This window comes from Pseudopipra pipra, chromosome 1, assembly GCF_036250125.1.
Source record: "Pseudopipra pipra isolate bDixPip1 chromosome 1, bDixPip1.hap1, whole genome shotgun sequence".
NCBI lineage: Eukaryota > Metazoa > Chordata > Aves > Passeriformes > Pipridae > Pseudopipra > Pseudopipra pipra.
In genome coordinates, this window is record NC_087549.1 from 126732072 (window position 1) to 126750977 (window position 18906).

An 18906-nucleotide genomic window follows, 5' to 3' on the forward strand; every position below is an offset into this window, starting at 1 on the left:
TTTCTGATAACTAGGAACCATAATATTTGTGCCTATTGTAAATTAATTATTTTCTGATTAATTCGTTTGACTGTTTATAAATCTGCAAATGAATGGATGCTAGACTTTGGGATTATTCCATTGCTCTCAATGAAGGTAAAACAATGGAAACCTGGTTTTAATATTTATGAAATATTTTTAAATATTTTTAAAAGTCATAAGAGCAGTTTTGTAGTTTGTCTGTATCGTATTTTGGTATCATCTGGACAAGCTCTGATTAATAATTGTAAAATATTATTTTAAGTTTGTTGGATGATTACATTCTGCAGTACGTTATTTAATTTTCAGGATTTTAGGTCATACTTTAAAAGTCAGCATTTGGAATTTATGATTTTGTTATTGGGCTGTTTTCATTTTAATGTTATTTATCATTTGCCATTGTTATAAATGGAATAAACCTCAGCATGAAATTTCATCTTCAATTATATTGGTGTAACTCCATTTTCTTTTCAGGAGAGGAAGAGGAATAGAGGAATTAAGATTTTTATTCCACAATTGGAGTTTAGTTAAGTTATTTAGAGGATATGTAAAACCACTCTAGAGTCAAATCACCCTTGAATAGGTTTGTTTTATCTCCAAATTTTGAAGGCATAAGCAGAAGTAAATATGTTTTCCTGTATCAGAATCATATTACTAACAACATAGCACAAGACATGTATTTCACCACAATGTATATTGTTAGGAATGGAAAATGTATTTTACTGTGATTTAACAGGGACTTAAAAATTTTGTACTATATTTGCTCATCTAGCAGTTTCTTCCAAAAATGCATTACAATCTTGAGTTTACTTATGTTACAAATAGTATCTCAGTGACCTAGCTAATAGAAATTCCTTCTAAAAGTGATTGGTTATTGTCTATATATTATTAGTGTTGATAATTTTTAATTAGTTTCTTCTATTTCCTGTTACGGGGATTCCTTTTGAGAAAGGTAATACTTCAACGTATGTGAACCAGCACTCTCAATAATGACATCAAAACCAATGAATATATGTTTGTCAAAATTGTCTAAACATAAGTGTTTGATAATAAAAATTCTGTGTTTAGACATATTAAATCTGATATACCTGACAGCGTAAGGGTCTTTCAACTAAGACACAGATTTAGATTCAATAATCAGATGAGCAATAAAATTCTTGCAATGCTACGTTTATGTGAAAGGTAAATAAAAGTAGATAACCACAATGCTTGCCGTACTAGGCTTATCCTTGAGTATTTTGAGGTGTCAGAGAGGAATGTGTTTTCTTCTCCCACAGAATAGGTTATAGGAGTTGTGGGAAAATAGCAAGATGAAAAATCTTGTATCTTTGATCTCCGAAAACTGTTGGCCCTGCCTACCATCTGTAACTTTCGAAGTCCAGATTTCTTCCAGAAAATTGCAGAGTTCATCTCTGCAAGATGCCTTCTCATAAGTTTTCCTTCAAGAGTACAGGCTAAATCCCTCTCATCTTTTCTCTTTTGCAAAACTAAGGACATTCATACTTTTGCCTTTTTTATCCAACATGTCTCATGTCTCATTTCTTCAGTTCTTGTGAAGTCCAGCCTCAATGATTTCTACAGAGATAAAGGACTTTTTTCATGAATTGCATTTCACAGCACCATGTACTATACCAGTGCTGCCAAACTGATCTCTAAGCTACAATTTGTTGTTCAGGTCAATATCATCTCAGTTTTTCCATTTCCTAGGTATCCATTAATGTTCAAAATCACTATTTCAACTGTGAAAAATAGATTAAAAAAATACCCTTCCAGATTGTAATATCACAAAGGGTGACACTCCCCTAAACACAGCCATCTCAGTTCAGGTGTCTGTTCTCGACTACTCATTTAGGATCTCTTTAGACATAGGAGAGATTTCTCTAAAATAGAGTAACTCCTAATGGCTGGAGAGAGAACCGAGATGCCTGGTCATCTGAAATTTTGGTAAATAAAGGGGCTCCCATCTTCAAAACTGCACAAAATAGAATTTATCAAATGTTATTCTTAAATATGATAAGCATCATCAGCTGAAAATGAAACAATGGGGAAACTCACAGAGTTGATAACTGTGTACATAATGAAAGCATGACATATCTGTCTAGATTCAATGTCTTACAAAGATTTTTAGTATCTCACTGCAGTAATTGTAAATGTTTTAGTAAAATGTATCCTGTCAACTTTAAAACTAGTCTGTTTTACTTTTCTGTTGACCATATATAAGGCTTGTTGTATGGTGAAGTTTTTTGTTCAAGTTAAATGAGTTTTGTTATAAACCGTGTGTGCAGATCTCAAGTGATAGTCTTTTAATAGATGTCAGATACACTTTAATGTTACTCTCTTTTATTTCAGTAACATTTTAATTAATTCATACTGATTGAATAAATGTACATTGAGACTTGTTTCCTAATGAGGGCACATTTAGAGGAAAGGTTTTGCATCATTCTGATATCCTGTGGGTAATTATATTCTAATTATATGGTGGGGGGAAAAAGTCTATAACTCAGTGCTGATATTGTTCATTGGACCCAATTAATTATATGCACATAATGAAAGTTCATGATAAGGTTGACTGGCAGTGAGTTTAAAAATCTTTAACTCAATTGAATCCTAGCCTACCAAGAGCTCAGAATTAGATCATAACCAGGTTAAAAACTGGGTATTGGAATGAGATGAGTGAGTAGTGAAGAAAAAAGATTGGTCTCTGCTCATGATACAGGTTCTCTCCCCCACCCCCTTTATAAGGTAGAAAGGGAAAAATGCATTTTTGCTTTTTCTTTTCATGCCTGCCTTTACTTTGCTCCATTTATTGATGAACACGTAGCATGTTCTAACTCATATTTATGTTTGTAGAAAGATAATTAGATTTTCAATTTCCCACCAAAATAGATACAGCCTTGGTTAGTGATGAACCAGCCAATAAAAACTTACTATTTAAGAGATGTGTATTTATTCCATAATGCATGATGATTTTGATCCTCCTGTTGTTTATGTGAGTTTTACAATAAACTGTTTTTCACTTAATTTCTAACATTGGTTTTGAAAACTATGATTAAAACTGCTAATTTTGGAACAAAAAGAAAATTATGGTATAAATTGAAAAACATAAGGTACTCTGCTTACAATGTGAGCATTACTATGTGGCAATTACTACTGTCTCCGTAGTAACCAGTTTATTTTAAAGGTGGAGGCTCTGATATAATATTGAAGGCAAGAAATTAAAGAAATAAAATTTAAAATTGAGTCCATTTCCTTATGTTTTAGTTTTCAACTTGATTGTTTTGCATTCTGGGAAAAATGGGTCATCATGATAAGTTTAAAACAGCTCACATTTTGTTTCTTTCCTCTTGTGAATGAATTTGACTTTTCTTTTGTGTAGTGAAGTTATTACAATTTTTTAGGACAAAATCATTTAAGAATAAATTCAATCCAATTCCAGTTTGGTTTTGTTTGGCATTTTATTGTCCAAAAACATAAATGGTCAAAAATCTTTTGTTTATAACTAGTTCTTTTTAGGCACATAAACCTACATACACAGCAGATTACAAATGTTTTACCTAGGAAATACGCCTTATGCAACTACTTTATAATCTGTAGCTTCAAATTTTTGTGTAAATATAGCATGTTGACATGCTGGCAAAAAAGTAATACAGAATTAAAGTTGAAAATACTGTTTAAGAATTTTCTTTGACTATTCGGTATTTAGAGATAATAAATAGAATAGCTAATGGCAATATTATAATTGCGACATTGTTCAGTAGATATTTTTTCCATGTCTGGTAATATGTTTTACTAATACTATTTTTCTGTGAGGTATGTAGATGCTACTCATATGGGAAAGCAGAGTTGTAGAGAGAGAAAAAGGGAATTAGCAGTGGCTGGTTGAAGAATGAGCTTTCTTAATCCCTTTTCCAGTTTTTAATCCTAAAATGATTCTTCTGTTTTTATAATAGTAGAGATCAGTTTTAGCTCAGCTGAATCCAAGCTCAACACGGAACAGAGAAAGTCAGTGCAGTGCGTAAGCATCTTTACAAGCAACTCAATCCTTTGAAGTTGAGTACTAGCCTTATTCTGGATTTCTGAAGAAAGATACTATAGAAAACCTACAGTTCATTGAATATAGTGCTTGGGGGGGGGGGTAGTTGAATTTAAATCTGGTTGTTAAATATTAAATAATGACATAGTGATTGAAACAGATTTAAAAAACAAAACAAACCACTTTTTTCCTTTTCAGTTGTGTATCATATTGCAACGTCAGTTCTCTGAGAATCTAAATCAGACTTGAAATATAATGGTGTGCTTATCTACACTAAGAGCTTTTTCATTTCTTTGAAGTCAGAAGGAAATTAATAATTGCCCTGGAGGAAAATGTATCTTCCTAACTAATTATCTGTTCGACAAACACTGTTCAATGTTAAAATAATAAGATGCTGATAAACTGAAATGGCAGCAATTCAATCATTTTAAGTTATATCTGGTTGCCTGCCCACAACTCATCACTACAGTCTGTCCCTAAGTTTATTCCTTATATTCTCTCCCATTGGAGTTTAACATGGTTTTATTTTCAAAATTCTTTTCCAAAACTTTTATCTTTCTTGGACAGTGTATATTATCAGGTACTATAGCCCAAGTTCATTTTGAGTTGTAAATCAAGTTAAAAATCTTGGGCCCTGCTGTTGTTGCATGTTGATGCATATATTGAATCAACACAAGATATAAGGGAAGTTGTCTTTAGACAACTGAATGAACTAAGGCCGTTACCCCTAAATGAGAAAGACTTGATTGTGATTTGATATGTAATTCTTTACATCTTTATTTAGATAAACTAAACAAATGAAACAAAGTATATATATAAAGTTATCACATAGTGGTTGCTTGTTTTAGAATAAGGAACAAGTCTTGCAGTCAGCAGTTTTAGAAGGTATTCTTAAATGACATTGTCTCCATTCCAGCATTGTCTTTTTGCATGTATTTTGGCCACTAGTATTAGGATCACAAAATGCCACCTTCTGATTGAAGGCTTTTTTTTCTTAGCTGCAAATGTTTCTAACAAGACAGCTCTCAAATGAATTAGAAGTCTTATCTTTCCTTTATAGTATGCGCATGTGCAGCTCACTGGACAGTATTTTTGCTAGAGAATTAATTGATAATCTTGTCCACAGGATGACTTTTTCTGCCTGTGGATGTAGAGCTGAGTATTGTGCCACAGCCCTATTAACCTTCAAGACAGTATAACGAGGTGTCCTAATACTGGCCCTTTTAATTAGCATGTACACAGGGTTAAAGCTGGAAATGTGGAGAATTTAAAAAGGAAATTTTCAAAATATTTTAGCACATCTGAATCGCAGTTACTTGGACGTGATATCTAATAGATATTGCAGATAGATTGCTCCCCATGGTTTTGGGGTCGTGGTGATGTGGGGTTTTTTTTAGTGTTTGGTTATTGTGTAACTATGAACAGAAATTGTGTGGAATGGGATTTTTGTAAGCAGGATCTTGAATGCCATATAGGTTTTCAAAATTACATTCTAGGAGTACTTATTCTAATGTTATTATTATTATAATATTAATAATAATCTATTGTTATTGTTATTGTTATTATATCCTTGGAGATTCCCACGTCATTAAACAAAATAGCTCTAAGGAATAATGAAATAACCTTCCTTCAGGTTTCTTAAAAAAGATCCCAAAGCATCAGTTTGGTATTCAAGTCACATATTTAAACTTCCATGGCCTTCATCCTGCAAACATTTGAGAATATCTTTACATGGTATTCTGTTAATTCCATCTGATCTTCTGTGACCAAGTTTCCCTGATCAATATCTTTCCAGTTCAAGTTTTGGAGTTCTAAAATAAGATTTTTTTAAAATAACTCTTTCAGTTTATTCTTAGTAACATAAAATTTGGTTCTCTCCTTAAGCACCCCCATCCCCAAGTAGGGTATATGCTCCGTCTGAATGTACATATTATAAAAGAAGTAAATATCATACAGAAGAAATCTCAAGTTTGCAGTAGTTACTTGAAAAACTGTGTAATGTTATTAACCATTCATTAATGACTTTGCAATCCTGTTAAATGCATAAGTAAATTGTAGTTTCATGTTATAAAATAAATTGCTTTAAATCATTTCAACTGTGTAGGAAATAATCCTGAAAAACAGATTTACAGTTATTAATCAAAAGACAAGGTGATAAAAGAAATTTTTGCTTCATTGTCCCAGCAACGTCAGCAGTTAAAATGTAAAGAGGTAACTATTTAGTAAGCCTTTAGTTACTATTCATCTATTTTATTCTAACGGCTACAGTAGAGTATGATAGTGTTTTATGTAAAGGAAAAGACTGTACTGCTATAAAAGGAAAGAGTAGTTGTAGCAGGAAGTGGCTTTTTTAATCAAGAGTCCTTGATTTGCATGAGGATTCAAAGACTTGAAATATAAAATAAAAAAACTCCCCAGGTAGCAAGTATCACTTTTTGCTATTCAAAAGAATAAAGTCCTCAGATTTTCTAATATTTTTAGCTGGTGCTAAAATGATCCCACACATACTTTCCAGAATATAAATTGTTAATATTACAGCTAAAACATTGGGAGAGTATGCTTGTGCAAATGTGTAAAAAAAAAAGCACTGTGTATGTTTGTTGTTAAGTACAAACTGCTGAAAGGTAACATTCCTTATGAACATTGTCCATGCCCTTTGCCATCACAGCTGTTCAGTTTTGCAGCCTAACGTTCTCTTTTTCCAACAGACGCTTCCCACTTTAGGAGGTTTGCTCCCTGAGGTGCGTAACGGGAGGCATCCATGAACACACGAGTACTAACAGATCGTGATATTGTACATTCTTTTTGCTATGAAGTGCATTTTGGGGCTGAACTGAAAATCTAGATATTACATTCTCTGTTATTAATTGAAAGGCAGTGTCATTTATCAGTTATTTTCTTATTTGGATAAATATGAGATATACGCAATTGAGTAGTTCTTATCTGACAGTGATCTCTCTGGAGCAATCCTGAATGGTAGAGGCTCCAGTTAATGGCTATTGACTGCAAAGTGGGAATTCAAGGGGAGAAAATAAGGCATGAGAGGTGCAAAAACGGGTGGAAAAAATTTTTGTTGTGGTAAGTACAATTTTGAGAGGCATGTGCTCTGACACATACCCAAAGAACAGAAAAGCTTGATTCTTTGAGCCATCAAAATGTACAATAGCGTCTAAACTGGTGTATTCTGTATCTCTATCAACCTCATGCATGTCCACTAAACAAAATGGTTCACAGATACAATGATCATTTTCTATGCTTTATTTAGCAAGATATTAAATACAGCACAACTGTTATAGAAATATTTCTCACCTTGAAAGATAAATTTTTGCATTTTATGAAACCATTTTATTACTGAACGACAATTTTTTCTTATTGTTGTTAGAATTTGTAAGCTGTTATCCACAGATGATTTTGTTAAGTTGTTCTTTTCTCATTTAAAAAGTACATTGTTTAGTTTCTGACACCCTCTGATAGCTTAGTAATGTTATAGTAATATTGTAGTTCCCAAAATAAGATATTCAAAGTCAGTTTTCTATCCCATATGTAAAACAAAGGGTTTATGCAAGAATATTTAAAATAGATTTTTTTAAGGAAGTGGTAAATCTTTTTGTGTTTCATTAATAGATATATTCATTGGAATTATGATACACATAATTATGTCATACAAGCTGTGTCAGATCCTCACTTAGTGTGATACATATAGAAAAATTATAGGATATGTAACTCTAGGAAATCTAGAATCTCCTATCAGCTTCTTCAGAAATTTTTCGGAGAGCACTGTTGGTAGAGATGGTGACATTTATTGTGGTATCATACTCATATAAGATGGGTGATACAAAATACTTTATTTGTACTTTCTTCAAAAATCACCATTGAAGAAAGCAGAGGTTCAATGATAATAAGGTCAGATATCCATCTTTGATTATTTTATGAACACACTAGACAATTCTGTATCATCAAGATACTTTTTCCTTCATATTGTGTAAGGTACATAGTTTAATCTTGGATTGTCTTTGTCTGTGAGTCAAGCAGTAGTTTTGATTATGGGACAGGAAATATAAATTGGAGAAGGAATGTTGCAGCTATAATAATGCAGCAGTCATAGGGCCAAGCCAGCTGAGGGTGTTTGCTGCTATTTGTATCATGCTGGAACAAAAACCCCAATATCCAAAACTTTGCTTTAGGTAATTGTTACTGCATTTTGCATTTGAGTGATTAAAACCAGCAGGTTTGAGTACTGTTCTCAGCAGTGTATAAATACTTTTCCTCTAAATAACAGCATGATATATGCAAGAAGAGTTTTAGTGTTACACTTTATAAATAGACCTTTTTTGAACAATGTTTTTTTTTAACCTCCCTAAATGCATAAACTCAATGTGCTGGATCTATTCCTTTCTGTTACCTTTTCCTTTGAATTATCACAAATATCTTCTTTACCTTGAGATTTTCCTAAAGTTTTTAAAATTTGCTCTCCATTTCTGATCTCTGTTAGAAATCAGCATTTTTACTAGCTGTTTCTCTGCTTTACTGACATCTGATTTGATTTTTGAAGATGTTACATTATTCATGAGCCAGTTTTGTCCACCATGTAAAATCCTGTTTAACATGGTATACTTACTTTTTATAAGGTAGTGTCTTTTAAGGGTAGTTATTCACAAAGTTGTTTAAAACACCAAAGGGGCTTCTTAAATATGTAATGAAGTGTAAAGATTCCTTCATACTGAAGTATCTTACTTAATGCCAAGTATCCTTGGCATTAACCAATAACATTGTGTAATAATGATTTGTTTTAGTTCAAAAATGTTACTGTGGGTGCCTCATCGTAGTTCTACTTTCTAAATAATCATCAATAAGTAAGTACAGAGTTGATGATTTCTTAGGCAGTGATATGTACAGCGTTTGTCTGTGTTTTAAAGGTTAGGGCTGAGGTAAATACCTCTAATTGTTTCTACCATTTTCTCTATAAAGAATGAATGATATTGTAATCTAGACTCTTGGACCTGCTCTTGAACTGATCAAGTTAGTCAAAGCATCCAAGAGCTCAGTTAACTAACCTCCTAGTCATCTCACTGCATACAGGAATTTGTGCAGAGATCTCCTACTTTCATTTTTTCCTGTGGCATAGGTTTGTCAGTTCTTTTATACAAAATGTAATCAGATTGCCACAGCACCTGGCTACCCAAAGCAGCCTGGGCTGACCTGCATCACTATTTGCATCAGGACTAGATTGAGTCTGTGTCAGTCTCCAAACTTAAAGAAACTAAAAATGGTATAAAAATGGTCATGGTTCACATCTGTGTTAAGCTGGGAGTTATTCCCTTCCTGCTCAAGAATCTGTGTCAATGTTTTTTACCAGTAAAAACTGCTCCAGAAAGAGTTTTGTGGATTAATTGCTAGTGCAATCCCTAAGGCATTATCAGAGGTAGCACAGAGATGGGTTTGGCCCGGTATGGAACAATGAACTGCTTACTGAATGCAGTTGCAGGGGGTGCAGGAGAGTCCTTCATGCTACTTTCTAGTGCAGCAGCTTTGTGCCAGCCCATTCCCCTCACTAGTTTAAAGCCTCTTCACACTTGTGAAGTGAGGAAAGTGGCTGGGGTGCAGTTGGGACTGGGGATATCAATTCTATTTTATAAACATCTGCTGTCTTAATTTATGGTACATTTTTTGGACAATGTAAAAGGACATGCTGGGTACACTTTATAAATAGAATGAGATACAAAGAACAAGGATTTTTTTTTTTCTATTCAGAGTTTTCTGAAATGGCCTGATAACAGTTGAAAATACGATTACAGCAACATACTTCTGAGTTTTCCTCTTTCAAATAACCATCTCATTCTGCTGTGTATCAGCAGCAAAAGTTGCCAACAGCTTAGAATCTGATGTAGATTCTGTTTTCCTTCTGATACAAAATACATGTTTTATAAAAAGCCACTCAGCCAATTGATTATGGTACACTTAGACCAGGTATATTTTGCCAAAGTGGAAAAGTACTTTGGAGCATTTAACCTGTGCTAGCAGTTAGGATGAAATTTTGATAAATTACTGATCTCTTATCAATTACATTGTATGATTTACTTTCAAGTTTCAGAATGCCACCCTGGTAATGTTAGATTATCTTTTCACATCATTACATTAGTTTGTATTGTGACTACACATTTTAATCCATCTATTGCCTAGTCATTATGAAATGTCCAGGCACATAGATAGATATTATGTGAAGTGGCCAAACATTGTGTATTAACTTGACTGGGATCTCATTTTCATTAAAGCAGAATCTGACATTACTCACTAGTCAAAAAGCAACTGTGTGGAGGTACAGTCTCAATTACAGTTGTATAAAATACAGTTGTATATATAATGTGTTAAAATGTTCAATTTTCTCCTTTTCTCTTCTTTTTTCAAGGAAAGACAGGCAACAGTGAAAAAAGAAAAGAGTTGCCCCCAGCAAATGAACAAACTGGGAGAACGGAGCAAAATGCAAAGAGCAAATTCTGTCACTGTAGATGGACAAGGTCTTCAGGTGTGATTATTGTTATTTTAATTTTAAGCAGATGCTTGTAGGTATGAAGACAATGATAGACTGAGAAATCTTTAAAGTGAAATATACATTCACTCTTATAATATTTCACTTTTACATATTTAAAAAATGCAGTAGGTAAATTCTTCCATTGATTCAGGAATCCTGTGATGCAAATCTGCTTTTTATGTCAGTGTTAGGATTTCCCAAGAAATAAAGGGTAGGGAAGACTAAATCACTTCTACTGTAGGATAAAACTGAACTAGTTTGTTTTGGTATCTGTCATACAGTGTTGTGTAAATTTACTTTATGAATCTATGTCTTGATAACTGTTCACTTTTCTCATTTGGACCTGTTAATTAGTAGATAGAGTAAACTTCAAGGGTGTAATTTGTGTAGGTATTTCTAAGTAGTGCATTTGGCATATTGGCTTTAACAGTGGAGAGAAGCAAAGTGTTTTCATTACTAGCAATATCTATAATAAAAATGGAAGGTTTTCTGCTTGAAAGAAAAACTTGTGTGTGTGTGATGAGCAATTTTAGGGCAGTGACTTACAGGAATGCCAGAAGTTCTGCCTGAACTTCTGATTACTACTAAGAGTATTTTTGAGTGAAATTAGTGTTTATATGCATGATGCTGCTGCTTGATTTCCTCAGGAATTAAATTATCATCATGATAACAATGTGATAATAATCTAATATATGTAGTTGTCTGTTATTTCTATCTTTTGAAATGTTGAGCTTCAGTGAAAAGATTCCCTTACCATATATAAATTGCTTTATGCATCATAATTATTTCAAGATATACCTTATTGTGTCAGTATAGGAAAGCTTATTTTATTGTTTCATTGTTTTAGGTTAGTGAAACATTCTTGTTATGACAACATAAGGAAAAGAAAAAACCCCCAAACTAACTCCAAACCCAAAAAACAAACCCTAAAACCTATGCAGTCACATGGCTTCTCCATTGATGGTGTAGTAGGACATTACAGCAATCATATCTATTGCTTTCAAGATTCTCTTCCTGTACTTACCATTCTCACAGGCTTCATTGTCATCCAGATTGCCTGTGCCAAACCATGGAGCAAAAGGACCAGAGTATTAACTGACAGAAAGCTCAAGTTCTAATCAGGCACAGTGTGACTAATAAATTGGTGCTAAAGAAAATGCATGGAGCGTTCTAACTTTTGGGTGATATACACTCAATTCCATTGAACCAAACTGTTCTGGATAGAGAAACATCTTTACTTATGGGCATAGTTTATTTTCAGCTCCTTTTCAAGTGTCTGTTTTCCACTCATGTTATGCAGTGCCTGAGATATAGTACTTGGTCTGTTCAAAGCAGCGACTCCTAGCATGACTAACTCTTGCACACACAACCTTAAATTATTAAATGTTCTCCTTTAAGGTAATTAGGTCACAAGATTTTCTGTAAGTTTGTCAGTGTGATCCAAAACTTATGTTCTATATTCTCTCTCCATGAGGAATCGAAAGCCTAGGATTCATCATTGCTTTTATTTATTATGCTTGAGATGGAGAAAAAGAGAGTGCAGACTAAGATGGTAGAATTATTATTGAGTGGATTTGAGGTGGTTTTTTAAGTGCTTGGTATTTTTTTGTAATGAGGCATTTGTAATGTAGTACATGATACAGTACTGGTAATCATGGTGATAACATTAGAAATAATTCTGTGAATAATTAGTGATGGCCCTAATTTGCTGATTATACCACGGTCTTTGTTTTTCTCTGTTGGATTAAATTGGTTTTGAGTAACAGGAATTCATCTTAGCCTCAAATACTACATTTTTGATTGGTAATAATATTAAGACCTAACTATTGTGAGGGCTGAGTGGATCTTGAAGGATACCATAGTGAAAGGATGGATCAATGAGAATGTTAGGGGTTTTTTCACTCACAGATTGTATAATTTTGCGACTATTTTCACAAAGATGTAAGGTGCCATAAATATCACTGGTAATTAATGTTAGCATTTTTCCTAAAGATGGTCTGGAGAAAAAAATTCTGTATCTGATCAAAGTGTAGTACTCTAATTCTCCCATATCTGGCATGCTACTCTAATACTCTGATTCTGCTGGCATGGTCTCATTTTAATGATTTTCAGTAAGCAAGGATAGTTTTCATAAAACTTAATCAGTGTGTTAATTGCATTTGTTTATGATTTAAGTTCCCAAGGTAACATAGATCTTCGTAATACTCCTGTTTGACCTCTGGTTTCAATATGGGAGAAAGTATATATAAACAGTCCACCGCTTATTTCTTTTTCTTTTTACTCTAAGTCACTTGTCCTGTAACTTCATGGAGATTGCCTTTAAATCATGCTAGATTAAGGCTTGACAATGTTCACCACTTTAGTCTAAATCTTTAGTTGCATTTTTATTATATAAAAATACTATATGTTATCTGGAAAAGTAATTTGGAAAATCTGTAAAAAATTAGTTAAAGTTTATTTTGAAACCGAGTGGAATACACACTAGTTATTAGTTTTTTTGGGTATTTTGATGATTCAAAACCTTCTGCTTGTAATAATATGTTTGAGTCTTGAAATGAAAGATTTAAAATAGAAGTAAGTCCATCATTTAGCTTTTGTTGAGAAAAGTATCAAGACCAAACCTTCTTTCCATCAGACAGCAGTGAGCAGATAACTTAGTGGCAGTGGAGGTCTGCACGACTAAAAGACAATTAATCATAGTTAAGCACATTCATCTTGCTTCTTTCTAGCTAACCAGCATAATGATCAGGATTATTATTTCTAATTAGAGGAAGTAATAGATCATGTATAACCTTAGGATGAGTCTCATTAATTAACCGGCGTCCTAAGGGATTTCAGTAGGTATTCCATCTCTGTCACAATGAGCACCATTGGTTTACACTTAGTTCACAGGAACAAACATCATGGGAATTGGCTAAATAACTAAAATTGATTAAAAGAGTAGGTAAAAATTAAATATATGACAAACTTCACTGTATTCTGCAATTTGATGTATGTTTCAACATGCAGCACTTTACTGTGCCAGAAGGTGATACTGAGTTGGTTTTCTGTTAAGTTTAATTCCACTGGGTTTGTGGAGTTTTCCATTATTTTTGTATGTATTGGAACAAATTTGATTCTATTGTTTGTGAAATCATGAGTGGAGTTGACACACTAGTGCTTAACAATTCCTACTAAAAGAAAAGTGCTTTTAGATGCCTGTAGGATTATATGCCTATGTCTATAGGATACCTGTAAGACTTCTTAGCTATAAAGTTTCTCAGGTTCTGCCTTAAGTTGCATTTTATGAAATCTTCAGCTGAAGAGATTTTGTTATTTCAGGAGTTATGAATAGGGATTTGGAGCAAGGCCTTTCAGTGTATCATTTTGAAACAGAGATGGTCTAAGCTTCATCCCTAAAGTTGTTAGTGCATGACTTTGGAGGTGTTGACTTTGAACTCTTAATATACTTTCAAACATTCTGGAGTTGATTTATGTCTAAAAGTGATAATTTTTAATATGAATAGTCTAGTTGAGTGGTTTAAAACAGGTATTAGAGAGAGATGTAATTTTTTTTATGTTCAAGTCTGTGGAGTAAAGGCAGTGAACACACACATATCAGAGTGTCTGAAAAAATAGAATAACACTATTGCTTAGAAGGAAAGTGTTAGTTTGTAAAGCTAAATATTAATATGAATGTGTAAAACTTTCCCTGCACAAAAGAATTAAAAAAAGAATTGTTAGAAATAATTGTCTCCTGCAGTATATCCTCCTCAACATTCTTTTCTTCAGGCTTGCCCTTCTTCTACGTGGTTTCTCCTGTGTTATTTTATGTTTAGCTTTCTCAGGTGTTTAGAGGAACTCTTTATTGTTATGGTTGCCACATTTTAGAAAGTGTGTGATTTCATGTCTTATCAAATACTGCAGGTTTCTGTAATTAAAAAAAAATAAAAATTATTCTGTCAGGTTTAAAATTTCATATAGCTATATTTGACCTTCATAGTAGAGTGTCATTTCTCAGTCCAAAATACAATTTCTTCATAGCTTTTTTCCATAGGAAATTACTGTCAGAATAAGTCATGCCTGTCTTACATCCATCAGTAGAGAAGAAAACTTTAAATGAAACATATACATATATATGTATATGTGTGTATATATATATATATCTATATATATCAATATAACAGTGGAATTATGGGTTTAAATGGTACCACAGCTGTAAAACAGATAGCATTAAAAGAGAAGTCACTTGCAAATTTTGACAAATTAATGAAGTGAGGATTATTGCAAATTACAGTATTGCTTCCAGCTGGATTACATAGCATAACATAGAGTTTGCATTAAGCTTTTTGTTTTCTGTCTACTATAGGAAAAAATGAATGCAACACACAGCATTAATGAGTGGCTGTGTTATTCCCTTCTTTTAGATCACTCCAGTTCCAGGCACTCATCCACTTTTAGTTTTTGTCAATCCTAAAAGTGGTGGGAAACAAGGAGAAAGGTAAGGTTTTTTTCTTTTTTCTTTTTTCCCCCCTCTCTTTCTTTATTCTGATCTCTGTGAGAGAATTTTATAAGTTTGTACATGAGAAAAAAATCCGACATTTTATACTGTTATGCCTCACATTTGAACATCCTATATCCCTGTAGTAATAAATTCCGCAGTTACAAAGTAGAATTAGGTCTATAGAACAGTTTTGTTTCAAATTGAAAGAAGTAGCTATATTCAGTGCATAGGTTTGTGGCATTTGCATGAAGATGCGAGTTGTTATATTTTGCACTGAAACTTTGAATTGCTGACAGTTTTCTTTTAATCTGTGTAATGATTTTACAGACAGGCCAGTAATTTAAATTAGAAACAGTATTCCATTTTCTAATGTATGACTTGCTTTTTAAACATTTAGTAGAGAGGCTCTCATGCCTCTCCATAAGATTTCCTACAAAGAAATCTTTTGATTTTCTTAGATGGTAAGCATTCTAACAATCCAGATAAAGTATTAAAGTCCAGTCACACAAACTTAAGAGACATAATAACTTTACATATGTCAATAATTACATTCATTTAAATTCAAAATGTCTAGTTTATTACTTTAAGTGTTACTGTATTGGAGACATGATAAAGCAAGGAGCATTTTCCTCCTACTCAGTCCATCAAACTCAGGGAGGAATGCTGCATTAGTTACCCCCTAAATAGTTTTTCCTGAGTGTGTTTCGGAATCACAAATGCTAACAATATGGCCATTTTTGATAATCACATAAATCCCTAAATTTTTATAGCCTAGCTTACCATGTTGGTGCTGTAACTTTCAAGTCTTGAAAAAGATTATGGCTAAAGATGACACCTGTGGATAGCGGGTGATATGGGTAACCCAAAGCAAAATAGGAGGGATCCAGTGGGATTCTAAAGCTTGGAACCAAGAAAGTAAACTACAAGCGGGTCAGCTTTCCCTATCTGAGACCCCAAAAGTAAGCTGTCAAAAGTGACAAAATCCTGCAGAGTAGATGTTAGGGTAATTCTCAGAGCTGAAGAGCATTTAAATAAAAAGGTATTCAAAGGCTTCTGAGAGAACAGATTATCATTTGGGAGCTGACTACCCTGGAGTGGTATACCTAGATCTCGACTAGGCGTGTCGAAGGCAGTTAATGATCTAAAAGATTAATTCTAAATGTTTCAAGAACATGGCTTTGCAATCAAAACAGAACTGTGAGCCATCCTGAGCATTCATGTTTTAGACACAATAGCAGTGCGAGGTAGCTCTGGTCTACTGTGCAGTTAGGGATGCTGTGGAAGGTAATCTGCACTAGCACTCAGTTTGACTCTTTTATAGTACTTACATGAAATGAGTAGATCAGAGATCCAGTCTGCAATTATGTAAGTGAGAGGCAGGTTAGAGAGCTGCACTTACATGGTTAGTTATAGCCTAGAAACAATTTAATCAAATGCTGTTTCACAGCTTTCAGTTCCCAGCTCATAATTGGTCTCAAGTGTTACTATCTGAATGGGCTTGGTGCATGAGGGATGTCATTTAATGTTAGATGTTCTCCGGGGTAAAAGCAAGTTTAAAACCTGATCTCTATCCCAGGCTCCTATTCCCATTCATGTATTACAGCCTAACACTTCACAGGTTATGTCAATGAAACTGTTACTGAGGCCAAACAGGTCACAGGAATTATTTGAATTTTAAGATGAATGCCTTATGCACACTTCATTTACTAACACCATTATCTACAAGTGTCATTACACAATGAAGTGTATAGCATGAGGGCAGGCATCAGCAGCTGAGTATTGTAAAATATAAGAACCTCTTAAAGTGGCTCTGATACTGCATACACACACACACACAATATGTTAAATTGCATACTAATGTGTCGAGGTCGTGCTCAATATTTGTGTGTTAAGGGAAGCACATCTAAAGGTCAACTGCATGGTCATGTAAACATATCTCAGGTCATTCACCAGCAGGAGATAATATCTCATGGTTAAATCTAAAGGCAGATTCAAAAAGGTTAAAAAAGTCCACATATGGACTTTTTAGTGAGAAGGGGGTTCCCCCCCTGTCTTTTAGGTGTTAATGTTTCGTATCAATATCAGTAACAAAATTATAAAATGAAGATGTTAGAGTGCATATTAGTTTGAATATTTAATCTAAGGGATAAAAACTTTCTCAGGGAACGATAATATTTAACTTTTTGACTTTTCTCTGCTTTACAGTCAGTAACCAGAAAGAGAGGAATCCTGTATTTTTCCTACCTTCCAATTTTGTGCCAGTTATATGTTGTGGAAAGTAAAATCACAGGACATTTGAAGACATAAATTACTTTGCAAAATGCACAGTTACGGTGATACAAGTCAGGTTTTTTGATTATAGCAATTCTGTAATTTGGTCAGGTATTGAGAGGCTAGAAGTAGAGGATAAGCTGTAACAAAAGTAAGATTTCCACAGTAGTGAAAGCAAAAAAATAAAACAAACCCAGCCCACAACCTTCTAATTTTTGTAGATGGGAAAATTTCATTATTTTGACTCATTCAGATTAAGGCAATCTTTTAACAAAAGCTATTTTCTGTCTTTACTTACGATTTTCTGTATTTGAGAGGTCATGATGAATAAAGTTATGATTTCTAATTGACTTTCATTGAACACAGAAAGGTTATTGCAGACTGTCAAGACTCTAGTGTTCCCACAGTTCCCTGTATGAGATTTTATGCCTTGCCATATGGTAACCCAGCCCATTTCATTGCCCTTAGACTTGGAGAAGAGTGTATGCATCCATGTGATAACCAATCGAGTAAATACACTCCCCCAGTAATACTCTGCCATTTCCTTTTGTATTTTGTAATTTTTTTCAAATCTCTCAAATGCAAAGGAAGAGAACTGAGGATCACTTTAAGGTAAAAAAAGTTAGGTACTTTAGTTTTAGTTTTTGAATGTTGGAACAGTTATGGTGGGAAACGAATGGATGTGTGGAAAAAGTACATTCAGAAAACAAAAAATACATTCTGTACAATCATATCTAATTACCTCATCAATAAATTTTAAAACTTTGATTCCATTAGAAAGTGAGAGTTTTGCAGAATGTGTAGTGATAAATAGCATGTTATTCCTGAATAGGTTTCTGTTTTAAAGATCAATGGTATGACTTTCAGATATATTTGCAAAACAAAGACCTATAACAATAACCCATTTATACTTTCTTCTTGACTGAGAGGTTAACATTTATTGCCCATCATGTGAAACAAAACTTTATTTACAGTGATTTGGACTTAAATTATTTTGTTCAATAGACAATACATATGTTTACAATATAACAAAAATATAAGTCAATGTTTATTAAGAAGAAAGTAGAAAAATAGAATTGAAGTTGAATAGTTTAAGCCTTTCACTTACCAGAAATACGTTTTAACCGAGCATGAGATTGGACAGGAGTTCATCAAACGCAGTCAAGTGTGTTCCTCAGGCTATATCAAACTGTAACATGTTTTCAGTGATTGTACATGATTGTGCATGAAAAAAATGGCAGGACATGCATTTCATCCTATCAGTGCAGGATGTCTGCACTTACAATCTGACTAATCAAGGCAACAATTTTCAATAATCTGTGAATAGAATGTACATATTTAGTACATCACTGACAAAATAGTTTCTTTCAACAGAAAGAATATACAAAGAATATATAGTGCATCTAAAGGCCGTTGTTAAGGGTAATGTTTCTCACATAAGAGTCCTTCTAAATCATGCTGTTGTTTTGCCATACTCATTACTTTGATTTCCACTTCCCACTTTTCCAGTTTATTTGCCTGACCAGCAGGTGAGTTTAAACAATTGTTTCCTTGACAAATGTACAGTTGGAT

The 18906-nt window shown here is 33.5% G+C and overlaps 1 protein-coding gene across 10 annotated transcripts in view; it reads left to right on the plus strand.

Annotated features, from left to right (window-relative positions):
• DGKB (diacylglycerol kinase beta) overlaps positions 1-18906 on the plus strand; it is a 389503-nt gene that overhangs the window by 162011 nt on the left and 208586 nt on the right. For 8 of the 10 annotated variants that reach the window (XM_064676145.1, XM_064676132.1, XM_064676139.1 and 5 more), the window contains 3 exons: positions 6760-6792; positions 10458-10574; positions 14987-15060. In XM_064676145.1, the coding sequence (XP_064532215.1) occupies positions 6760-6792; positions 10458-10574; positions 14987-15060 (224 nt within the window). The remainder of the gene's footprint in view (positions 1-6759; positions 6793-10457; positions 10575-14986; positions 15061-18906) is intronic. The other 2 variants (XM_064676162.1, XM_064676171.1) reach the window with 1 other exon arrangement.